At 41.1% G+C, this 27,164-nt stretch overlaps 1 protein-coding gene across 1 annotated transcript; it reads left to right on the forward strand.

The window, feature by feature from the left end:
* The first annotated feature begins 485 nt into the window (after nt 1-485).
* On the forward strand, nt 486-27,058 carry LOC135487404 (guanine nucleotide exchange factor for Rab-3A-like). The gene is made up of 11 exons (XM_064771035.1): nt 486-586; nt 6,828-7,845; nt 8,639-8,735; nt 21,212-21,307; nt 21,554-21,631; nt 21,964-22,209; nt 22,560-22,688; nt 23,031-23,110; nt 23,468-23,567; nt 23,793-23,859; nt 24,115-27,058. The coding sequence occupies exons 2-11, from the start codon at nt 7,001-7,003 to the stop codon at nt 24,186-24,188; spliced, it is 1,812 nt and encodes a 603-aa protein (XP_064627105.1). The 5' UTR covers nt 486-586; nt 6,828-7,000; the 3' UTR covers nt 24,189-27,058.
* Nucleotides 27,059-27,164: the final 106 nt, after the last annotated feature.

The following is a 27,164-nucleotide window of genomic DNA, read 5'->3' on the forward strand; positions in this document are numbered from 1 at the left end:
CATATCAGCCGCGAGTCCATCAATCGTTATTCGTCTTCGGCCCGGTTGTGACATTATTCTTAACGTCATTAACGTCTGGCTTTGGTGACAAGTTAACTTTTATTTACAAGCGCACAAAGTAATATGTAAAGAGCAAGCTCTAGTGAACTCACACAACTGTTTGACATGGGAGCCCCCCCCCCAACCCCGTCAATCTGACATGTCTTAGCCTGTGCAGGGGGGGGGGGGGGGGCGCTCCCAACAACAACCTCGTTCTGCATGTAGGTCACGATATATAGGCAGAGTTAGGAAATCAAAACAAAAATCGATTACAATTATGATAAAAAAATCAAAAAATTCCCTGTACAAGGATTTATATTGAAATTCAGGATCCCTTTACCTCACAACTCTAGATACCTTGATTTACAATAATGAATATCTGGTAAGTTTGCTTAATTTCTGACATTGCAATCTCCACCAATTCGTATTAACTGCGCAGACACATGCGCAGAAGACATTAATCGGCTTGTTATGTTTTCTTTTGGATCCAGCTGATAACATATTCATGTGAAACGCCTAGAAATTCACTCAATAAGTCAGTCAGTTGGTGAGAGTAATTTTAGTTGTTTTGCATGCCCCGATTTCCCCTCGTTTGATTGGAAAAGCAAACCAAAACAATGACATTTTCTTCACCATTTTCACCGAAGTGACCTAGGGCTAGGCCTATAGTAGGCTACCCGCTATGCATGCCTAAATCTGCTCAACAACTGTCATGACTGTGCATCCATGCATCTCTTTCTGACCTGTCATGCCTGCCTGTAAAGTGTTTGACACCAATAGTCATGGATTTCAATGCATTAAGTGCATGAGTGTGATAGCTAACATTTGTCGGTAGGCTAGTAGTAGTATAGTAGTGTCCTCGTAAAATCATGCAATCATGACTCATGAATCATGACCCCATCAATACGCGAAACGCGGTCAGGCACAGTACCATTCAAGATTCAAGACTCGCAAGTAATACAATTTCAAAAGCATGGTAACTGGTATATCTTTTTGGACCTTCTTTATATGTAGCCGAACATCCCCACCACATGTGGTTCATATGTTCATTCAATCTAACAGTGTGCTCCAAAAGTACTGGTTTATTTGCACGCCCATCCCATGGGGTTGACTGTTGAGGTATAAATGTAACTTCAGGCTGCGAGCAGTGGGTGATCAATTCAAATCAATAGACTCTCATCAAGGGTGTGGCTCAGGTTGACATTTCTTCATGATATATCGTACTCATGCATTGATAGAGTGTTGTGCAGCAGTGGTGGGGGGGGGGGACACAATCATGTTTCATTGATGTATCACTCCAATTACTGTACCTCAATATAAAAGTCTTTCTTTATACTTTCCTTTTTTCAAGTTACTGCAGTGATTTTAATAACCTGCGGATGAATGATTTCCCCGGTTCACCCAAGCGCGGGGTTCGGACGCACGGGGTTCGGACGCACTTTTAAAATCGATCAAGTTTCTGCGAACTAAAACATTAAAAAACCTATGAAAAACCTAAATCTGGATTCATCAAACCATCAGATCTCCAAGTCAACGATGTGAATTATTTGCTGCAGAATTTGAAAAGAAATCGGTCCAGTATTTTTCACAGTTTGCATGGATCAAGTGTCTGGCAGCTTTTTCGAGGATTGTATTTTCGCGGTTCGCCATTTTGTTCTTGGTCATGTTTGTATACACTAGAAACGGTGCGGTACGTGCATAGGATTGCATTGCACGATCTTTGACATGTAAAGTTCCAAACAGGATAGGATGCTTATGTTCAATACCACATTGGCAGATCAGTAAATAGAGAAGCCTTATAGGAATTGAGGTAAGGTAGTGACTATATAATCTACTGTATGCATGCTGCTTACAATCGCTCCTGGCTTTTTTGCTGCTGCTTGACTGCTGTTTGTGTTCATTGCAAAGCTAGAATATAAAATGCCACCAAAGTGCCAAGACTGTAAAGCAACCAAAGGGGTATCATATGCCCAAGGGGACCAATTTCTATGCAAAGCATGTACTGCAATACGGTTCCCTACCATGGCCAGTGCCAGTGGTGGTATACAAGGTCAGCGTAGAGGATCAAGATCTTCCATTCACCTACAAGATAAGGAAAGCTCAAAATCTGGCAATGATGAATCTGTAATTGAAAGTGAACACGTAAACTGTGGCTCTTGTAAGAACAAAGTGGAAGAAGAGCAAGATGCACTTCAGTGTGAACTGTGTGAATTTTGGCACCATGCCATTTGTGAAAATGTATCTGTAGAGAATTATGCCTTTCTAAAGAAAAACTCAAATGAGGAAAGTAGTATTCACTGGTACTGTCATAAATGCAATAAATCAGCCGGTAAACTTCTCCAGGCTTACTCTAAACTAGAAAAGAGACAAAGTGTGTTAGAACACAGCCTCACTATCATTCGAGAACAAGTAAATGAAATACCTCATAAAATTAAAGATGAAGTTAAACTACAGATAGCGGAAATGCCAAGTAGTTCAACCTTTGACAAAGATGCACAAGATGCACTGGTTTCCAAAAGTGCACGTGAGATTCAACTCCGAAGCCAGAGAGAGGACAGTATAGTGGTATTTAACGTCCCGGAGAGCGAGCAGGAGGAGACTGAACTCAGAATTGAAGAAGACCGAGAGAAGTTCAAACAAATCTGTGATGCCATTGATCAAAACGAGGTAACATTTGGTAAAATCAGGAGAACTGGCAGAAAAACCGAAGACTATCCAAAGAAAATGATAGTAGAAATAAAGGACAGTAAGGCAAAAAACCGTATACTCAGGGCAAGTGGTGCCCTCAAGGATCACCAAAACCCAGTGATGAGGAAGATCTTCATGAAGAAGAACCAGACCCCATTACAACAGAAGGAAGCCAAGGCATACTACGAAATGATGAGAGCCAAGGAGAAAGAAGAGGAGAGGAGGTAGAAAATGCACAAATTTTCAGAGACAATGTACATACACGCAGCTATAATTTATTTTCAGCACCTACTTCAGAAGTTAATTTAGATGCACGTTCAAAATTTGGATTCAAATGCCTCTCATTAAATGCAGATAGTCTAGTCAATAAAAGGCCGGAACTTGAACTGTTAATAGAAAGTACTGATGCAGACATAATTAGTGTGACCGAATTAATACCAAAAAATTCACGATGTGTTGTACAGGCGTCGGAGTTCAATATAAATGGTTTCACCTTTTACTCAAACTTAGGAAATGTTACAGGTCCCCACAGAGGAGTTGGTATTTATGTACGAAACTTCATCTCAACGGTGGAAGTTAATCTAGAGGAGAAATTTGATGAGAGTGTGTGGCTTGAGATAAAATTGCGTGATAATGACACCTTACTAGTCGGATGTCTATACAGATCTCCAAATTCTACAGAATTAGCTAATGAAAAACAGAGAAATGCGCTTCGCTCAGCTAGCAATCGTAAATATAGTCATTATCTAGTAATGGGAGATACAAACCATCCTGAGATCGACTGGACAAATATAATGTCAAATGCAAGCCCAAACCACCCAGCAAGCCGCTTCCTAGAAACCATTAGAGACTGTTTCTGGTTTCAGCATGTAACGAAACCTACTCATCATAGAGGTGAAAACCGACCAAATGTATTGGACTTAGTCTTCACAAACGAACAGGACATGATAAATGAAATCCATATGCTTCCACCATTAGGAAAAAGCCACCATTCTTGCATTAACTTTTTATACAGATGTTATGTCCCAGGGGACCACTCAGAGTGCATGAAATCTGCTTTCACCAAGGCAGACTTTGACAGTATGAGGAGAGAGCATGCGGACATAGAATGGGAAAAACATATCAGTAACCTGGATACTAAAGATACTTGGACCTTCATAAAAGACAAAATACTGGAGACGACAAAAAAGTATGTGCCACTAAGACGACACAACCCAACAGCCAGACGAAAACCATTGTGGTTAAACCCTAAAGCCCTAGCTAAGGTTAAAAAGAAAAGGGAAGCCTATAAGAGGTATCTAGAAACTAAGGAGGGTAAAGACTATGATATGTATGCTAGGCTAAGGAACCAGGTGAAGTGGGAGGTCAGAAAGGCAAAAAAGAATCATGAAAGGGAAATTGCAGAAAATGCTAAAAGAAACCCAAAAGCTTTCTATCAATATGCCAGATCAAAAATGAAGACAAAGTGCGGAATACCAAATCTGACGAACAGAGATGGAAACCAAACTGAAAATGATCATGAAAAGGCAGAGGTTTTAAATGATTTCTTCACCAGTGTTTTCACCATTGAGGATAAAAGCAATATACCGCCCCCTGATCTAGAGCCCATGGACCATAATGATATAAATCTAGAACTTTTCATAACTCCAGCAGAGGTACGGAAAAAGCTTGAAGAACTCAAGGTATCTAAATCACCTGGACCAGATGGCATCCATCCGAGGGTTCTAAAGGAACTTAGTAATGAACTGGCAATACCGCTAAGTTTACTTTTCAATAAGTCATTGAATGAAGGAAAACTGCCGTCCGATTGGAAGAAGGCACAGATCACAGCCTTACATAAAAAAGGAAGTAAGTCTGACTGCGGAAATTATAGGCCGATAAGCCTAACATCAATAATATGCAAAATCATGGAGGATTTTGTAAGGACCAGGTTAAACGACCATCTAAGAGCTGCTGTATCCAAATCTCAACATGGCTTTCAAAAGGGAAGATCTTGCATTACACAGTTACTTGAATCAATGGATAGAATAACGGAAATCCTTGACAAAGGACATCCTGTAGACGTAATCTACCTAGATTTTTCAAAGGCTTTCGATTCAGTACCCCATGAGCGATTGAAAGTCAAGCTGAGAAATTATGGAATAAAAGGCAAGATTTATGATTGGGTCTGTGACTTCATTACTGACAGAAAGCAAAGAGTCATGGTAAATGGATCTGCATCGGCCTGGACATCAGTTAGGAGTGGAGTCCCCCAAGGCAGTGTTCTGGGCCCAACATTGTTTGTCTACTATGTAAATGACTTACCGGAGTGTGTTGAGAACTTTTGTGAAATGTTTGCAGATGATGCCAAGATTATTGCAAGGATTCGAAGCCCTGCAGATAGTATAGGATTGCAAAGGGATTTGATCAGCCTAGATTACTGGTCACTTAAATGGCAATTAGGTTTCAACACTGATAAATGCAAACGAATGCATTATGGGCGAAATAACAATCATAAAGAATACTTCCTGACAAAAAATGGTATAAGAAATGAAATTAAAGAAACTGACATTGAAAAAGATTTAGGAGTCACCTTCGATAACAGACTTAGCTTCAGCAAGCATGTAGAAACTGTGGCAAATACAGCCACCAAAGTGGTAGGCATGATCAGGAGATCTTTCGAATACCTGGATTCGAAGATGTTTGCCATCCTATTTAAAAGCCTGGTGAGACCTCACCTAGAATATGCAAACGTGATTTGGTCGCCCCATTTGAAGAAAGACGTAACAGTGCTGGAAAATGTACAAAGACGTGCTACTAAGATGATTCCAGGTATGAGGGACAAAAGCTACGAAGAGAGATTAAAGCTCGTAGGTTTACCTAGTCTTGCATATAGAAGGTTACGAGGAGATTTGATAGAGGCGTATAAAATCTCACATGGATTTTATAATATTGAAGGAGAAAAACTACTCAGACCAGCTGATGATAAACACCTGACCAGAGGGCATTCTTTTAAACTCAACAAACCTAGAGCCAGGATGGATACACGAAAGTATTTTTTCTCAAACCGAGTCATTGACCCATGGAACAGCCTCCCGAACCATATTGTTAACGCCGAGTCTCTAAATATATTTAAAAACCAGATAGATGCCCACTACAAATCTGAGTCATTTAGTCTGGACCCAAAACCAATCCTAAACCCTCGCTTCCACCCCACCGCACTCCCGCAATCAGCAGAAAAAGTTAAGAAGAAAAAACCTGCTACAGGCTAAAAAGCCTATTTGCAGTAATATATGTATGTATGTATGTATGTAAGCCAGTTGCCCTTGGTTACCAAATCAAGGAACTGTGTAATTACCAGGCCCCCTACATGTACATGATTGACATAGTGCCTTTTAACTTTATGATGATATGTTTTCACAGAAGGGGGATATAAATAGTTCTTCTACCTGTACTTGTAAGCATAAGTGAGAAAAACGAGCCCCCCCCTTACAGTCTTCTCTTCCATCTTCTCCAACAAGTATAAATATGTTCTTCTTTTTATACAAATATTACATATATACAAGCACTGTTTTCCAATGTCAGTGCTCTTTTCTCTGGCTAATCCCCCCCCCCCCCCCCATGCCATTTCCCCTCAGGTAGTTTATCTCTGTGAGGGTCAGAAGATCCAACCTGGATTATCTCCGTGTAAGAGGATAATGTAGCATGGGTTTTCTGGTATCTGACCTATTTCCGATACTCGAGCAGTATGGCAACTGGTCTATTTCTGGCTTGTGGTGCCAAGGATCAACTGGCACTGCAGAATGCTAGTATACATCATGAAGGCTGTAACTTCATGTACTTGCTTGCTGTCTTTGATCTGGTGAGGAGGGATATATCGTGATCTCTGTAGCTTTTGTCATGCCAGAAACTTCCCTGCAACAACCTCCTAAGTGGATTTTTAAGATTCCCATTCCCATGTGATATTTGGAAATCATGTAGTTCTGAAACAGATCAACTGATTTGATACCTCCTTTCTTCATTGGATGAGGGGATGCATTGAACATCAACCATGTCAACTGAGGGTCAACTGAAGTCAGGTCCCTGCTCTCATATTCATCAAGCCCTTCTTATCTTTTCAGATCTTGCCGGCAGACAACAGTCAGCTTCACAAATCACTGTCAACCTCAATCACACGACGCCAACAGTTTGAATCTAATTAGTGGTAACGATCGAATAATCGGCTATTGATCCATGCACTTGGAAATTATGAACATTTCATATCTGTTATTTATGGCACGATCTTATCAATACAATGGCGAGTACATCGAATGCAGCGGCTCCAGTGGTGAGCGAGAATAATAACCCTGAGAAGGTTGTTACGAGTACTCCCGGTCCGAAACAGAATTGTCCAGCGGAGCTGGTTGGTGTTGCTACGGAGACAGGAAGTAACACGGCACCATGTTCAGAGGAAGCAGTGGAGGTCAAGTCCACAGTGGTGGAGTCTAATCCTGTCTCGGAGAAGTCCACCGTTGAAAACTCTAAGACTACCGCTGAGGAGGCTACCTCACAGGGGTCTAAAGACACTGCAGAGGAGTCTAATCCTATATCAGGGGAGTCTATTTCTACCTCAGGAGAGTCTGTATTTACCTTAGTGGAGTGTAAACCCACCAATGACATGGGCAACAGCTCAGAGAAGACTAGTGTGAATACCGGTATAGAGCTTAGTGCCAAAATTTCAGAACAAAGTGAGCAAATCGAACAGTCGTCTTTCAATTTGATAGAGAATTCAGAAGAGGCAACGTCTAGTGGAAGTTCTACTCAGAAAGCACAGCCATCAAGTCCAAATCAAAAGGGCCGAAATGTTCAATTTGCAAAGAACGGACACGGGAATGTCGTGGCTGATTGTGCTCCAGTCTCTGGGGAGCCCATCAAACCTTCAAATGATGAGTACAGTGTGGAGCGACCGTTTGTCAGTACATTAGGCGCTCAACCAGAGCGTTCTCCGCAGACTGTTCAATCGGCAACGAACGGCCAACCAGAGGAAGATGGGTTTCGGATGCGTACTCCTGGCTTGCATGGGCGGTCGTACAGTGAGAGGGGATCAGGCATGCTCGGGAGACGGACACAGTCTGTGATAGTCAATGGCTCTGATGACAGGTGAGTTAACTTTTGCTCTTATTGAAAGTCTCTTGAGACCGTTGAGTATAGTACGCAATGGGATTTTCACTTCAGAAGCTCAACAACTCACAGTTCTTGGTTGAGTTGGACAGTAAAGTTGTCATTGAGCCCACACATTCAACCAATCAAAACAATCTTGACAAAATCATTATGGCTGGATTCGCTTCTTTTTCTGCTGATGACTCTTGGTGTTGAATGTTTTTGAGTGTTCTTAAGAAAATAGGCCTACTTGCCCCAGTTTTACCAATGTACCAGCGTTTCTTCATCAAGGTAGATGTTGACCTATTTTAACCGGGGACATACACTGCTTGACACCAGTAAAGATCTATCTGGATCTCTTTGTTGGTGGGAGTGTTTTGTCTCAGAAAGGAACTTGCACATATCATTTGTTCCAAAAGTTATTTGGAATAATAGTATGTAGGACTAGGATTGATGGAATAGCGGTGTTACTTGACAATAAAGCTGGATACAAGATATCTTTTGTGATGTCCAACACTGGTAACAGCAGTGACATTGGCCCCAGGCGGCCACAGAGGATATCAACTGGTGCGTTGAGCCATTACTTTTCTGGCGGACGTCTACATTACTCATTAACAAGGTATTGATTTTCTTGAGTTTCAGAGTGAGATTTGCAGTAGCCTAATGTTTCAGTCAAATTTGGAGACCTTCAGTTCTCTTCATCTCAGGTTGTTAGGCCTAAATCCATCACATAAAATTTGTTGATTCAAAAGGTTTTGTTTCTGTCTTGACCACTCCCTTTCCTGGTCTTCAGCACCGAGTTTGAAGTTCGTCGCCGGAGTGGCTCAGTGTTAGAGGTGAAGGAACAAGCCTACACGAGACTGAAAGAAGAGCTCCATAGTGCTCAGCTGGTAAGTACGCATATTGCACATTTTGCTGCTTGGAACTTTGAAGACCCAAGTTGCCACTTCTTTTATTGATTGTTGCTTGGATTAGCATCAGCATTATACGAGCACCAACTCATAAAAAAGTCATGTCTAACAGCTGTCCTACATTTGTACCACGAAGTGATGTCTTGGCCAAAACTGTTTCTTAAAAGTGCAGAGTCACCAAGCGACATGGTACACAATACTCTTGAATACAAGCCCCTGCTGATTTTGGGTCAGTTAAGTTGTTCTAATTTCCTGCAATTACAATCTGATTGAAGCAACACAGTCGAAACACTGTAATGGTTGCAGAACATTGCTATTCCTCATTTGAACCAAAAGAAAAGCCAGTTGTAATGATTGAAGAGTATCGTTATACATGTTGGGAAGTTTTTGAAATATCCACAGGTGTCTCTCAAATCTGTCTGAAAAGTCAGAGTATGATTGACAAACAAGCGCATTGATGTTCAGAACACAGAGCGCTCTCTGTAGGCCTTATTATATGTTAGCCCAGTAGAGGAGACATTTGTTACCCGCTAATTTCACAAAAGGTCTACAATAGGGAAATGAACAACAAGTCCGTATCAACCTGTCAAGTTCAGATGCGACACTAGGCGCTTGTCGCATCTGAACTTGACAGGTTGATACGGACTTGTTGTTCATTTCACTATTGTAGACCTTTTGTGAAATGTGACCAAATCAGTTTGTAATAGATTTCACAAAAGGTCTATAGGGAAATGAACAACAAGTCCGTATCAACCTGTCAAGCTCAGATGCGACAAGTGCCTAGTTTTGGTAGAGCCAGTCACATTTGTGCTGCAAGGTGGTTTTCATATTGTTATGGCGAAAGGTAGTTAGTTGCATTGCACAACATTAGATTGTCCTTATAATACATTTTCACATTGCACATATAAAAGCTAGGAAACTGACCAAGATTTTGTGATCACACTATTACAGGTGAAAATAGTTAGCATAAAATACCATTACAAAACAATACAAATGCATAGAAAAGTGAAGTCACTATAGTCAAAAACTGACACAATACATGACATAACTGAAGACTACTTCTGATTTCAGTACCAGTGGCTTAGCCCACATGTAATCCTCTTTCTTTAGTGATGTAATATCAATTGTGTAACTACCTCTCATTTTTCTCTTCTATGTTGTATTGCATAGGCCTTTATTTGTTTCCCAGTGCTTTATTGTAATCATCTTTTCTACCAATTTGTTATAAGCCCAAAGAACATGTTGGGTTCCAAAATATAGCTGCGCTTACACCACGAAATATTGGTGGACCAATTGCACTTACACCACCACATTGCCGCGACAAATTGGTTCGGCAATCCATTGCCGATACAAATTGCCGAGCGAATTTGTCCCACCAAGCTTGATGGTCCAAATTCGCCCGGCTTGTTAAAAGTTCGGCTTTGTCGTGGTGTAAGCGCAAATGGATCGGCAATTAGCTAGTTAGATGGTTCGGCTCCAGGCGGCGCTTTCGAAATGGCGCTTTCTGCCAAGGCTTTCCGCGTTCGGCTTATTGTTTGCGCGCCATCTGTAGCCAGATTTTATAACTAGCTGCAGCGCTGGTGTAAGCGCTTGGTGGATTTTCGATGGTGCGGCATTGGTTCCCGAACCAAGATTGGTGGTCCATTTTCAGGTGGTGTAAGTGCGGCTATAGGCAAATGTATATCTTTCATTCATGAACCTCTTGACCCGCTTGTTGGGAGTCCTGAGCCACTAGAGCAAGTCCTCATGAACTCCTATTGTTGTATAGTAATTGTAAAACCTTTCTTATGAGTAGCACTGTAATGTGTAATTCTTGGAATTAAGTGTGCGGGATTATTGGAATTGGGTTCAGATAAGATACCTGTGAAAATTCCCACGGTCTACTTTTAATCCTCCATTCTCCCCAGCGTGATCAATTACGTCAGCATTGATGCGGCTCCTCATTGGATGGAGACGCATCAACGTTGCCCCCTGATTGGTGCAGACAAAGCTGCGCGTGAATACAAAACAGCTGTCTGCACGCTCTCGGCAGAGAGAGAGAGAGATAAAGAGAGAGAGAGAGAGAGATAGAGAGAGAGAGAGAGAGAGAGAGAGAGAGAGAGAGAGAGAGAGAAAAGAGAGCGATAGAGAGTTATTCCAGTCTCCCGAGTATTTTATAATCACGTGCACGAATCGTCATCCCGACGAACTATTTTATCAATTATGACTTTGGTGTGTATAATTTTGTGAAGCAGTGTTAGAATAAAGGATCCGGACGTTAGAAGGCAAATTCAGGACTTATTACGTTTGTAACCTGTGCAAATACAACACTATCTTGTACAAAAATGAAAAGGTTAATTTGGTAGAATGAAAGGGTTATCATAGTGTGGGAATGGAATTAATTTCTGTGATGTCAAGTAGATGTGTCATAGATCCACTCAGTCGGTCGTAGCACTATCACAACTTGGCCAGGTGGTGAAGAGATCTACAAATTGCCAAAAATATTGGTTCAGTCCGTCAATACGAGTATAAGATACACACATGAACCGAGTAATTATTTGTAATTGCTCTCGAGATGTTGGCAATCGATAGTTGACGATGATGCCGACCTAGTGATACCACGACCTGGCCTGGACCATGGCAGTGATGGTCCCAGAGGAAGGCATGGGTTCCCCTCTGTTTCAAGAATAAGGGCATCCTCCCTTTCCAGATTCGTGGATATGCTCCTGTATGGCCATTCGGACATTTTTTGAAGAGCTTTTCTTTTTCTCTTGCATAATCGTGTATCAAAATAGACTTGTCCTCTATTGTTCATTTGAAACTTTTATCTTAGTGCCCTGTTTTCTTTTCTAGTCAAGTCAGAAAAATCTCAAAATATCACACACAATAGAGCATCCCATTCATGGTTGATTCCGTTACAGTGACTCAAGACTGATGTGCAGAGAATAATGTATCGTCAGTACACCACGCCCATGCTGGCAACGGGCAGGCATTGACAGGGTCAGGAGCAACTGTGGCTCAGTGGTGAGGGCGCGACACCTATCTTGGCCTTTGTTTTGTTGGTATGACCCTGTTGATAGGTCTGATAGAACTTTTGGTCATCTAGGAGTGAGACGCATTTTGCCTGATAAAACATTGCAATGACCTCGATCATATCATTTCCATCAAATCATTTCCTAATTATTTTGATGACCCGCATCGATTGCCTCATTACACTAGCATCCGACTAATGAACAATTTTCATTGAGATTAAACCTGTCTATTGTCAAATTGACCATTTTGGTAATGTAACTCGAATGAACACTTGATACACCCCAGTTGTCATAGGGGTGTAACATTGAGTGACTCATCCAGGAGAATCTGGGTGATAAATGATGAATTTGCAATCAAAGATGATTTGAACAGAGTTGTTTGTATCTGATGACCAATGTCAAGGAAATGACAAAGTGTGACTGCGTGTTTCAGGGTGTGTATCCATCAGTCATGCATGAGTTATTTGGAAATCTTATCAATGTGGAACTGAACTATTTTCTAAACATTATTTGATATCTGCATCAAAACTGCCAATTTTTTATAATCATGAGAAAAATCTATATTGCTGAGTGCCTGTGTATGGTACCTCTCACATCTGTTAAGGTGGGAATTCCCAGCCTGTCTGAGACATAGGCTTAACGCAATAATGCCATAGGAACTGCAACCCCCCTCCCCACGTTGGTATCAATACTTCTCTAGTATCAGTTTCATTCAATGTCAACAGGTGGTTGAACATGTCGTCTGCTTCAGCCTGCCAGTTGATGCATTGTTTAGTATAGATCTGACTCACTGGGTGGGAGGGCACTCTGCACACAGCTGATGGCAACTCTCATTCAATCTGGGGCTGTCCGTCTGCTCGAACAGAACCATCGACAGAACTGTTCATTTTGAGAGAAAATTTGTTCCGACAACATTCGTGTAGATCTGCAGGGATTCAGGATATCTATTTATAGCAAGATATATTCCAGCGGCGGAATTTCTGCTGGTATAATTATCTGTAGCCACAGGCCGGATTGGCTGCTGCAACATTATGTGTCATCTATGATTTGAATGCGCCGGCTGGAAACTGATCGGTTTCTAGTGTGCATTTTCATGGATTTTTGTCCAATTTCTGTGGGTTTTGTCGATTTCATGAGAGAAACCACACCTGGCTGGAACTATAAATATAAAGCCTTGATGAAGTAGTTCATCATTAGTATGTGTGTCTGTTGATAGCCGGTAGAATAGGCTGCTGATAGCTCTGAGTAGGGTACTAAAGTCGGTTCAACGTTTGGATATCAGACTCCACTGTTCAGGACTAGAATCTGTTGTCAGGGTTGTGGTCGTAAATTTCATGAGAGAGGATAACGTGGGTCGCGACTCCCTCATCTACTGGATTCACATCAAGCCGTGGTATATCATGTATCGAGGAAGGAACGGGTTTGATCCTCAGCTCGCCAACATCATGGTAAGGATCAGCCATGTACAACATGGTCTATACTGGCAAAGGCCATACCTTTCTATCTGTTCCATGTTGACCCATCCTCTTTTACAGTAGAAGTCCATGTGCCATTGTACATATTCTCTACCCACCTGCAGATTTGTCTTCATGTTTATTCTCAATTATAATCATTGTTTTGTTATGTCATTTACACTGAGTACATGTATATCAATTTGGTGACATAAAAAGCCTTCCCTAAACACGACAACCATCAGGACATGTAGGTTTAAGCGAGCAATTTAAGAGTTAAGCACACAGACCCATGAACATGTAATTAATGATCATGTGCTCATTATTGCTTGATTAATTGTCCTCAGAAGTCCGTCCAATTTCCAAGTACTGCTGGGCGTCATGAAGTAGTTTTTGACACATTCCCAAGTAAAAGTCAGCCCTGCCTTTTGGGATGCTGATACCTAGAATGTAGTAGGAGGGTTTACTTCGTTCTGGCTTTTTTGGGTGTGCAGCCTGGGTGTATCTTGGTAGGATCTGCCTGGCTGCATGCTCATCAATTGATTTATATGATGAGATACACAATGCTAGATCAATGCTTCACCTTGTATGATAGAAAATGAGATTTTTTCATAAAAGTGGGAGAAAAGGTAGTGGAGAAGGAGGTGGAAATGACCCGATGTTCTCCTGGATTTGAATACCTTACATGCAGCCCACTCTCAGTTGACACTGTACAAAAAAAGACCTGGAAAATTCATGAATTCACATCACCTCTGTCCCAGGGGTGAATATCAAACACCTCTCATGTAGTTCTCAAAGTGGATGTTATTTGTCCCGTTACTATGACGACTGAAAATGAACATCTTAGGAGTACCAGGCACCTCTCGTTGTCAGAAGAGACTGGATGAGGTTTTAGTTTTGGTACCAATCTGCTAAAAGCCTCATCTCATGACTTCTGTTTGCGCCTGCCTCTTCATCTTCTGTCTGTATTAAAGGACATGTCGTTCTTATGGAAGTTTTTCCAGGCGTTGTCTTCTCACTCTGATCATCATAACCAATGAGTACCGATCATGCATCACAACACAAGTTGGATCTGGAGGAGTTTTTCTTCAAAATACAACAGTGGAAAGACATTGTTTGTTGGCTTGGCCAGGCATATACAAACTTGCAGCATCTCAGAATAGGCCAGACCTGGTGAATGTCAGGGGAAGCAAGATGGAGAAAACTGACATTTAAGGGTTAATGCATCTATAGTGTATTGTAGTCCCAGGAATGTGGTAATTACGCAGTGCCAAATATTGCAGAAATCAACAAAAAACGTATTCAATAAAAATGTCATGTGGTGTTTCATTGGCCTATACATCTCATTGTGTTGGCCAAATGCCATGTAATCAGGAAGCCTATTATAATCATTCAATATACTATTGAAGTGGTGGTAGCTTTTTCCACTTTTCCGTCAGATCACCTTAGACTTTGTTTCTGGTTTTAGGTTATGATAGACTGCGCAGTTTATACTCATATAGAGGCTGCATAGTTTAGGGCAATACTGACCTTGGCTGAAATTGGGGAGGGGAGGTTTGGACGGGTAAAGAATCCGTCAGCCATAATTCGGGCAATTTGTTCTGTAAGTGGGCGAAAATTTTGAGACCTTAGAGTAGACTTTGTTCCTGATTGAGGTTGTTATGAAAGGCGAGGCAGACATTCCTAGAAAACATCTGCTCCATTTGTTGTTTGATCTACTACATAGGCTTGGCTGTGGAATTGGCATCAATTTGGAATGCCGAGTACCCCCATTCCTGACATATGTACTCCCTATTACTGTGTATGCCGTATAGTTGATGTTGCATGCAGGCCTTTTCGATCGTTGAATCTAATGCCTGACGTCGGTCCCTGTGAGCTTCTAATTGTTTAACCAATGGATCACAAAACAGTAGTGAGTTTGTTTTGATGGAATTTCATGTAAACATCTTGCTTGAAGAAACCATGATTTATTGTCTTGGTTGCCAAGCTACATTGTAACACATTGATTTTATGATTTCGATCATCTAGATTTTCTTTTTGCATTATTTTGTCTGGCAAGTTAAACGATTTGTTATGAAATCCCATTAAACAACACTACAGACAGCTGAATGTACATTGTACGAGAAAATTATTGGAAAAAGATTATTTTCGGAGAATGCTCTTGAGAATTATACTCAAATATTGCATGTATTGATCATGTGGATTGCTGTTTCTTATGCCCTTCCATGGCATAAGGCAAGACAGATGACTATATCCTTGTATGATGAAACAAGATAAAAGAAAACCTGCAATTCATGAGGCCAATTTATCAATGCATTAAGTTTGAGTGATGCTTTTCTAGCCCTCTTGGTCTGATGTGTTGTGACCAGGTTCGCAGCTGAACCGGAGGCTGCCCAATGACTTCCAATCTCTCTGGAACATTGGATTTTAGCCATCTTGTTTTTGTATCATCAGAATCATTAAACTTTAACGGCAGATTACCCAAGAATTTGATTACACGATCGTTTATGCATCATTTGTCATGAGAGGAGATATGATTGGGGTTTCTGCCAGAGGCTGAAATCACCCTTGAGAAAAACGAGTGGTAGAACAGCTGTGGGAATGTTGGTTACACATTTGCCTTTTGGCTTCTGACTTTTCAGTGTCGGTTTCTTGATGTGATTGTGAATGCTGAAGATGTGGATGCACAACAGTCTGCCTCAGCCTGCTGTAGGCTCTGTCTGCCTCAGCCTGCTGTAGGCTCTGTAACTTGGGACTGACAAGTACTGCCCTTGATAGAGAGGTTTCCTTTCTGGGTCTATTTGGTACCACTTTGCTGGTTTGTTAGAATTAGTGACCTTTCACCAAGGTCCATGTGTCATGGCGGAAAAGGCTGTTTCCTGTGATCCTGCATGATATGAGGCTAAGACTCAAGTAATCATCCTATTGTCATAAGGGTGTGCTTCCTAGAGGTCTTGACAAAGTGTAGTTCATAGCTGTAATAACAGAATATAAGGGGCTTACATGATTGTACTTCGGCCCATCCACCATCCTCTTTATTTTGATTGATACATTGCTGTCAATGTGATGTTTCTCCCGAACAAGTTCTTTGAGACAGAGGAAAAGTTAAATTTTGTGGTGCAGCATTTGAAATATTTGATTTGTAATCCCAGTTGACGTCAAGTGATCAAAGAGAATCTAGTTGTCAAAGAATCACCATTTGATTTCAACTGAAGGTCATGTACATCGATATGTCTAATGCAGATGCAGATACGGCCAAATTGAATTGAGACCGGACGCGAGTGAGAAGAAGCCATCGTTGATGGGTTGAATGAGCGATTCGTTGAGTCATGGCTCTCCACGCTACACAGATCGCTGTCTCCAGTGTCAAGAAGATCCACTACTGACTCACTCAGAATAAGCCTCTTCAAAGTGACTGAGCATCAACGAGTGTAGTGCTAAAACTATTGCTATTACTAGCTACTATGGTTCTGAGACATAAAAAGTATCAAATGTGGCATGAAACTCTGTGCACTCCAATCACTTGGATTGGTTGCCAAATATTGCATTGATCGATATGAATCAGCTGGAGAAAATGATTGATGAGTCAGAAGGATTTTGTATTGGCCATTTGGCCATTTGGCATTTTTGAAACGGTGGCCAGAATTTCTGTCTGGAATCTTTCCATTGTGTACAACCGCTCTGCCTGAAACTGTCACTTTAAAATATTTATATCAGCTTTTCAGCTAATGGTGGCATTCCCCAGCAAATTTTCATATTTTAGCCGGAGAGAATCCATTTGCCTAATGGGAGCAACACAGCAAACGTCTGTATCTCCTGCTGTCCTTGATATGAACCATGAATCCCGCAGGAGAACGATTGCTGGAATATTTATAAGTTATGATACATGATAGTCCAAAGTGCTATGATCCATTTACTGGCTTTCATGAACCAGTGTAGTGTCTGTTGACTTCTGCCATGGTACGATTACATGTGTAAGCACAGTTCTCAATCAAATGAATAGGACCCTAATGCCAATGAGGGGCCTCAAAAGACCCAGCTGATCTTTTTTCAAACAAATTTTGAGGGCTAATGCACTCCTTACACTTATCAATTTCACCAGTCACAAAGGATCGAGCTGGTCTATTGTTGGGAAAGTCCTTTCCCCATTCAATGGAGACATGCTGAGCATTCCTTGCTCCAAACTGACCAGTGTGGAGTGGCTTGTCAGAAGATTATGACCATGCAAACCTTACTGCTCTATGGCTCATTACTCCTGAGTAGACCTTCAGCACAGGCACCACTCATGACACTGCTGTGGTCAATTCTCTCACCAATCTGGAAATTGGTTCCCTGTGTGTGGTGGTTCCATTATCATGATTCACCGCACAACCCCCAGACCTCCAGCTTGCCATGTCATGTACCATGCTTCATATTGGCACACTGCTGGTTGCCTCAGTAGCCTGTTGCCTTCTCACTGTTTACCTACACCGTATGGAGTGCATAGACTAATACAACCAACTGTTGCTTCCTGCTGCTCTGGTCTAGTCTCTGCTCAAATCAATCATGAATGGGTTCCAGACTCAAGCTAATGATTTGACCTCAGCCATGCCTTCATTTCGTTTTCAATGCCCTAAAACCGTTTGCTACTTCTCTCATGCCACCACCTCTTCTGTCTTCATCAGATGTTTGACCAATCTCAGGAATCGGAACACTGTGGCATGTACATGTGGCAGCTGATGAGGTGATTCCAATGTGCAGGCATAAGACATGTTGGATGCTGTGTGTCATCCATCATCCATGACCATGAGAGCATCTGTCAACGTTCATTCTAGTGACCAACCGCAGGCTGGTCCTGTAGTAATCTTTGGGGAGACTCAACTGCTACATGATTGGATGGGCGTAATTCTGAGCAGGGACTTGTGGATGTCTGTCTGGACTAATTTGAGACAGGCTGGTACATTTTGGCCGTGTGCAGTATGTACGTGGTGATCTTTGAGCAGATTTTCTATGGTTAATTGACCCTCAACTTTGCTTGCTCCAGGTTGAGTTGGCACCTTAGCTGTGTCCATTACTCTTCCAGTCCTAACCGAATGAACACGATGAATAATAAGATTTCTTCCTCATTTGTCTTCATCTGTGTTGTAGCTACTGTCTACAAATGTGCTTGGTTAATGTTTAAATAGGCAATAAGTCGGAGAACAACTGTAATTGTAGTTTTGACTGCAGGGTTGTGGTTGATTCTATCAAGGTCACTCTGATTTTCTCAGGCTGACGTTACATAGGCCTCATTCGTTCACTTCCCACATGTCACGTTCCCCTTAATGCGTTTGTTCCTCACTGAATGCATGCCACAAGGCCGTGCATTCACCGAGGAACCGTTAAGTAAAGCTGGAACGTGACATGTGGGAAGTGAACGAATGAGGCCTATGTAACGTCAGCCTTAGACAAGCCAGTCTGATGACCATACCACTGCAAAGGCCACCAAGTGTGATCTTCTGACTGTGAGAATTGGCTCGTGCAGAAAAAAGGATGACTCTACCTAAACGCCCTTGACTTTATGGAATGGAAGTCACCACTCCACTATCCACAATCAACAACTGTAAATTGTTTCTTGTGGTGGTTTTTTTTACCACACTTACCAGAATACTCAGGAAATGTGGTTGTTTTTTTCTCTTGTCTGCCAACTCTGGTATTTCAGTCTTGATGAGCTAGTTTATCTCTTCCTCCAGACATAACTTCAGATATAAACGTTATTCATCTCTGTAGGTCTATCTGTGCTTCGGTGAGCAACGCTGATATACAATGGTTGGAGGTAGAGCAAAATCTCTCCAAGGATATCCTTTGAACTGACTAGAAGTACTGGTACTGTCCTTAATAAAGAGGTGTCCTGATTTGAGGAACCACTGCGGTGTTACATTCCATTCGGTCATTGCACTTTACGTTGATCTCTCGCCTACCATTCAGACTGATAGACCCCCTGCAGACAATTCTCTGACTACAAATTGGTATTCAGTTGACGACTCTCACTTGTCTCCTGACAACTGCAGGGTTCTGGCAATTACGCTCTTATTAGGATGCCGTATTTGGCAATGTGCGGGAAGGAGTTGATGACATCCTCAAAACATGGCTTGCCCCCCTTCAGAAAGTAGATGGCTGTTTCCATTAATCCGTAGCTGATGCTGTTCCTGCTACTGAGCTGCAGTGCCCGGCAAGTGTAATGCATTATTCAGAAGGAAGCCATTTGTGACTTCTGGCAATATCTCCATGTAATGTAATTGATCATGACTTATGATACTAGTTTTGTTGCAAATGGCTTTTGCCTCTCAGACTTTTCTCATGCATTCAGTGTTCAATCACTCATGACGTTAAGACCTACATTTTGATGTATCCTTATCTTCTATTGAAATGAACCACAGTAACTAACACCTCCACTTGTAATGTTAATGAAACCAAAAGGTCCCAATTGCAACTGCAGGAAATCTTGTGATATCAACAACACCAATTGCTTTGACAATAAAGGGTTCCTTTCAAAAAAATGCAAGAATAACCATACTAACATTGCTGTGGGAAGTTCATACTTTTCTGCCAGGTTGCCTTGGAAACCGTTTGGATTAGTGGCCTGTACTCAACTAGACATTTCTGTGTACTTGGTCACACTCACAATCCCTTGACTACAATTCGTCACTTTTTTCTCTCAAAGACAGCATTTTTGAAGTGCTTTCATCCATCACCAAGGCAGATGTACGGAACTAGTCTTTATGGCTTCTATTCTGCTTTTCCCCGTTCCATGATGACTTTTCGGATTACTGAATATGATGGATGGTTGTTTGTGAATGGTGGAGGCTGAGGTACTCCATATGAATGCAGAAGTGGTGTCTCTTAGGTTGATAATCATTGCATTCGAAGATGTAGGACATGACAGCCTTTCTTCTGTAAGCTGTTACTCAAAAAGAGGTGCTTTGGCTCTCTATGACTACTATTGTGTCCCTAATCATAGATACACTTTCATGTAAGTCAGGAGGTAATGGGACCTTGGTGGCTTGGCAATTATCTGCGAAACTTTCTCATTTCTGGTGCCAAATTGATCATGCCATGGAGAGCCAACTGCCTCCTAAATTACTTAAACCCCCACGACTTACGAATGATCATGAAAAAGTTGGTTCAGAAGGTTGCTATTGCTGGAATAATGACATCGGCAGGTGCATTCTGATGATGAATATCAGGTAGAATCTCTTAAACAGTGACAATGGGATATTACAATGTAAGACACTGGATATCATAACGATCTTTCTCTTTTTATCACCTTTTTATGGCAGACCTTATAACTCTACAATCTGGAAAGTTGAAGTAGATAAATCAGTGGTTGATGGAAATGCCTTCACTTTGGAGTTCGTCTCAGTAAAATCTGATGTGAAGTTCTTCTTCTCAGTAAACCAGCTGTGATAAGTTCTGAGACTCAGGAATTTGATCGTTATCTCCTGGAGTTTATTGATCTTTCTCAGCAGTAATCGAGTGTTATCTCTGCGTTCTTCTTAATGATTAATTAATGTGATGTCTTAAGAGATCATTAAACTTGCTATAATGCTCTCGTACATCTTGGAAATCTATCCTGATGGGTGTATTCTAGATAATATGATCTGGCCCCAGACTCTTTGAAGCAGTTTGAATTTGTCTTTAAGACAACTAATATAAATCTGTTGTTGGAGTACTTCAAGGTTGGGGATGCTGTCAATGAAAGTTGTGTTCTATAAAGACAAAAGACAGTCCTTTCTAGCATGCCAAATACCTGCAGTATGGGCATGATGCTAAGATGTTTGGTTTTCAGGAAAAAGCAACATGAAGGTTTCTGAGGTAGAAAAGCTGGGTTAAGATCATTGGATGCCTGAGTCCAATGTTTGTTTGCAGCCAAAAAGTTGTTTCAGTATCAGGTTTTACGTTTGAATGCATCGTGTGTGGTTTATTTCTTGACAAGATCATGTTTTGATGGTGGCAGTTCTGTTTATCATTGCAGGAGTTGCAGCTAAAGGACAAGGAGTGTGAGAAGTTGAGTCGAATTCAGGGACAGATGGAGAGGGAATTGGAAGATTTAACGGCCAGTCTCTTTGAGGTAAGATCAGAGATAGGTGGCACAGTGGCAAGATCACCAGGCTTATAATCAGGAGTTTGAGAGTTCAACTCTTGCATCCATTTTAGAGCCTCTGTATGTATGCATGTCCATGTATTACTTTGACTTGATGAGAATCATCATCACCATCATTGATAGCTTGCGTCATATTACGTTATCTTGTGATTTTGCCTTGATACACTTTGTTTTTGTGTCTATGTTTACCTTTGTGTTTGTTGTATCTTTCAGGAGGCCAACAACATGGTACAGGAGGCCAATATCAAGCGAATGCACACAGAGAAACTACTTAGAGAAGCGAATTCTAAGGTGAGCACTTGGACATGACGAGAGAGTGCGACATCACCACCTCAGTGCCTTGTGTCAGCAAAGGCTACAAACATGGAATGGGTTCACCATGTACAGCCTCCCAGTTGCACCAAGCATGGCTAGTTATTGGCATTCCATCCACCTACATGAAATATTTTCCAGTTGTATGGTTAGCATTTTGTGACTTGAATTATCTGACCGTGTTTACTGAGTGACTGCGTGGGGATCAGATCCTTGTGTTCTGAATGGCAATGATGCTTAAATGGGTTGGTGTGATTTCTCATGGCTTCCTTGATTGGAGTTTGACCTCTGGAGCAATCTTTTCATTGCAGATTGAGGTCTTGGAGGCAGAAGTGGCTGCGCTCAAAACCCTTGTCATCACGTCAACACCAAGTATGCCCAATAGACACCTACATCCTCAGATTGACACAAAAACAACAAAGGGAACGGAAAAATTTGTCAAAAGTCATAAACGGTCGACTAGTCACCATGATTTCAAGAAAGAAATGGAAACATTGGATGTCATCACGATCGACACCGACATTGATCCACACCAGAAGAATGAGGAGAACCGAGAGGTAAGGTCATTGAATGCTCTCCTGCCTTGGAGGAGGAATACACAAGAGTACTACTCCTCCAAGTGAAGAGTCAACACTGAAGAAGATGAAGTGCTAAGTACACAGACAGTATGCCAGTGTTGTTTTTAGATCATTTGTTCCCAAACCTATGAAATCTTTCTGAAAAATGAGCTCAGAAATATTTGGAGTCACAGTATTACTGGTATGTGTTGGTTCAGTTGATGATAGAATGGACATTTTATAAAACCTTTGGAGAAAAATGGGAAATAAAGTTCTCATTCCTATTTTGACATTCCTGTCATGCTGAACTTCCATAACATTACTGATGACACTTTTATACTCTCTTCCAGATCGATCCCGTGTATTATCAGGAGTTCAAAACGTGGAAGACGAACCCTGGTCTTGATGCCTCTCATGCCTTCTTACAGAGAATCATCCATGAAGATATACTCCCTTGTCTTAACTTTGCAAATCAAGAGGTAGGTCACAGACTGATCTGGACGAGCACATTCGGGGCAGAATGTCACTCATAACGGCAGAGGATGTGATCTGGTTGGGAAAATCTTCCTCACAGAGGGACTCCCTGACATTGATTCTAGTGAGCTGTAAATTTGGTATACATATGTCTCTGTTGAGGTTGTGAAGTGCATATTTGATGTGTTTTCTAAAGGTGGATAAACCATCTAATGTCGATTCTAAAGTAATACATACAACATATACATAAAGATCAGATCAAATAGAAGCAAGAAAGCAAAACTTGAGAGTAGCGGGTATTCACTTGAAAACTTTCGTCTTCTCAACATCTAAATTTTCCATTGCAGCTTTCACAAGACGTATTTGACAGCGTGCGAAATAATGTTTTAAACGTAGAACTAATACCAGGAAAGAACTCGTTCCCGAGGTAGGTTTCGATGTAAGGAGACTTAGAAGGATCAGAGATGATAGCGCAGATTGATATTTATCATCGTCCATGTCACCCCACTTTGTATAATCCCAATAAACGGAGGTCAGTTTACCTCGATGACCCTCTCTTTGGAATGAGACATAGAAGTGAGATTCCCTGTATCTCGTGCCTACTAAAAACTGCTCTAGAGAAAGTGATCGCATCTTGCTCATGAAAGAGGAACTAAATCTGGGGCAGTAACTTGGTAGTAACTCAAACAGATCTGTTCATTCCATCGTCACTCGAGTCTTGCCTTGTTTTCTTGTGTGGCATATTGACTGTGTTTTGATATCCGCTCTGAATGTCTTCTTTCAGGCGATGTGCCTTGTTAGATACCACCAAATTGTGCCAATACAGAATCAAGCTGCGGGACACGGGACCCTGGCATTTCATATCCCAGTTTGCTAGGAACAGAGTGAGTAGAGGCTGAATATGACCTATGTGCCATTGAGAACGCGGTGGGGTACCAGTTGATGAGTTGGACTCTTCTCGGTTTGATGTGAAGAAGATCTAAGTGGAGTCAAATGCTGCCATCTTAAGGTAGTTTGGAGTACCAACCAACGCGAACGTACAAACTGTAATTAAACCAAATATTTAGAAGGCTTTGTTGTTGTGTTTAATCAAACATATTTTTTTGCAGATAACAACAGTCTGTGATTTCTATACTTACATCAGATATATACAGCAAGGACTGGTGAAAAGTGACGGTGAGTAAATCTCATTCTTTGGGTTCAGGTCATGGGTAGCCATGCAGGAGTCTGGAGTAGGGTCCTGTGCAGCACTGTATATCATGATATGATTGTGTTTTGTGAGAGCTACCTGGCTTTTAGCAGATACTCAATGTTGCCCATGTTTTGTAAGACCTTGTGATGAAGTTAATTGTCTGGAAGATAAGATTGATTCAGTATAAATCACTGTTAGATGTTCTGGGCTAAGGGTTCTTTCTTGTTTTCTCTTTTCAGAATCAAGCATTTACTGGGAGATTATCAGATTAAGAAAACAGATGGCCATGGCTCGGTTAGGAGTGATGAGTTGAATGAGGCAGGGCCACGTTGTTAAAAGACTTTCATGACTATAAGGATCGGTGTCATTCTGTGAGACGGGTGCTGTTCTCACCATTCGTAGGTACTAGCTTGTATCTCTGTGGGATTACATGGGATGTGAACAGGAGGTTCAGAGCACGGCCAGTGGAGAGAGGGAGAGCTCTCGGGAGATGGAAGAATCCAAACCAGTTACTGAGGTGGTGACCTGACCAATCTCTCCAGGCCCGGGAGACATCGAGGAGGATGTTGGAGACGTGGGTTATGAGAAATGCGGTTGGTTTTGTCGAGACATAGATCGAGTTAACATTGGGGATTTGTTTTGAAGTGGAGCAAGACCAAGCAATGTGGATTCTGTCAACTTTGTACAGATTTGATGTGACGAGTTTGTGACATGACTTATGTGGCATGGTGTATCAAGTGTGGTACCTGCTGTGAAGGTAGACCTGTCTGTGCCGAATGGAATACGGTACTGCCCTGTGTGCCTACTTCTTGTACTCAGGACAGGACTGTCTTGTTTTCTTTGTGGTTGACATTCTCTTGATATCGTGTATATAAGAGGCAATGTAAAGCATTCCTGTGGAAGTGCACTTCCGTGTTTCACTTTCACTTGAGATATCTTCTCAACTGATATGGACTACAAGAGAAGTGTTTTAACCTGAGTTCTTGTGCATGGAAAGGTCCATATGACAAGTATTACGAAAAACCCCACCCAGAACGCACACTTTGTAAGTGGAAAACAACATATTTTGTTCAAACCTTGTTTTTCGACACGTTTTCAATCTTGCCTTCTTGAGTATTTAATTATTCTGATGGAGTGAAGATCAAGTCAGTATTTGAAAGTTTACAGGATCTGTCTTCAGTTGTGAGGTGTTCTTTTGGATAAAACTGTTGACATGATAAACGCTTACAAAACAAAATCTTAACTTACATGCTGTGTTTACTCTGAGTACTTCATAGAGTCCGAGTCCATTCGAGATACTTATATGCGTTGATCAAAAAAATTTTGGTATTTGAAAATGTATTGGTGATGCGTGCATCTCAAGTCTATTTTGCATATTTTTTCCATTTTTTCAATCACAGAATTAGTTTCATGTGTGTATTACAAACTAAATGAAATAGGATTAGCTTTGTTCACCAATTTTTTTTAGATTATTTTGTAAATATTCTAATTATTTTCTAGCGTGCATGGTGCTTACTGTGAAAATAGTACATAATATTAGGTACGTGTAGTTAGAATTGATTTTATGAGGTCGTTTCATTTTAAGCAAATGTGAAGTGTACGAGTCTAAGTCTTAAACTAGGGTGGAATAAGTGATTAGTCATGCAATATGGTATCACCTCAGACGAAGTCCTAAAAAACAAAATGTTGCAGACTTCTGCCTTCTGGGATAGTTTCAAGGGGGACTATAGGCAGGAGCTAGTAATTTTATGATAAAAATTGCCTCAGGTCGGAATGCTTTAAAAATACCTAAAAAACAAGCAAGGTTAGGAATGCATCTTGTTCACCCTGTATATAATGTATGTGTACATGTATTGGTAACTTGGACCATATTCTTTGTGTGTGTTTTTCAACTGTTGTGTGCATAACCAAGTTAACAGTTTCGTTTAGATAGTTTTCAATTGAACGGCTGTGATAATGTCGTTAGGTGCTCGTTAATCTGACCTCTATATCATCTAGTTCTTGCAGATGCCTCTAGGGGTCAGTGCATTTTATCACTTGATAGTAGTGTGCCATAATGGTTTGACATTGAGTTATTTTCGATTAACATTTTTGATTTTCACATATTTTCTAACCTTGATCTTATAATGCAAGCGCACATCATGTAGGACTTATGATACTTGCCTCCTTGACGGGTGAGCTCGTCACTGTCTATTGTAACTGATCAAAGTAACAACCTACACCTAATACATGTACAGCTCAATCGGACTGTATTACCTGGAACTAAAATTCACACTTTGATAATGGGTCACTCAGTGTTAAAATGCTACCCGTGTAGAAGAACTGGGCTAGTCAAAACCGCCTCAAATTTAATCTATTGTCCATTATATCTGTTGGTAAAGCTTAATTTGGTAAACTTTTTTGTGCTGCACATTCAAATGTGGAGTTTGTTGGTCTTAAGGCATGCGTAGTTAGCTTCTTCTTTTGATTGTATGCATGGTAATCATTGATACTGTAATAGATATGCATGTTGATGTGATGATTTGAACTGCTGTAGAATAACCAGGTATAATTTGCACCCTTGGCTTCAGTCCCTGATACTCGGACGCTTTTGCCGCACGATAGCGAAAAACCTTTCTTCAATTGTTTCTTTTTTATATCTATTTCAAGCATGTTTACACGTTATTTTGAATGTAGTCCATCTCAATGCAGTTTGGTAGACTGTTAAAGCTGTCCTGAGAGAAGTCTCTTGTCTAAACTTCAAGCTGTATTGTCTCTGTGGCCACATGTGATTACTTTGTGAATCAAAACATAATAGAAATCCTGTGTTAGTATGTTTATGGGTATTGGGGTGTTATTGTCAGAAAGAGGATTTAGCTTGTCTGGTTATTATGATGTTCACCGTGCTCCCATTCTCATGATGCTTGTTCAGACAACCTGGGGACGTATGCTGTGTGGGTCAGCTCGGCAGAAGACCTCTTTGTCTTGATTTCATGAAGTATCAAACAGTTGGTGAGTCCCAGGTACGGTGGGGTTTTAGTCGGACAATCACTCGTATGATAAGAAGGCAATATATTGATCATCTCTTGTTAATACTGTTCATCATATATACATTGTAATTATATTTTATTACCGAATGATTCTATATACATGTACCATGAATTATGTATTAAACCTGAAATAAATGATTGTTTTTGAAGCGAAGATACGTTTTCTGTCCTTCTTTATCCGCAAGTATCCTTGTGATGTTACTGTAGTGAGTTTCATGTTGAAACATTCGGTTAGCTGTCCAAAACTAGAGAAGAGACCG

The sequence above is a fragment of the Lineus longissimus genome, chromosome 5 (assembly GCF_910592395.1).
Source record: "Lineus longissimus chromosome 5, tnLinLong1.2, whole genome shotgun sequence".
Lineage (NCBI taxonomy): Eukaryota > Metazoa > Nemertea > Pilidiophora > Heteronemertea > Lineidae > Lineus > Lineus longissimus.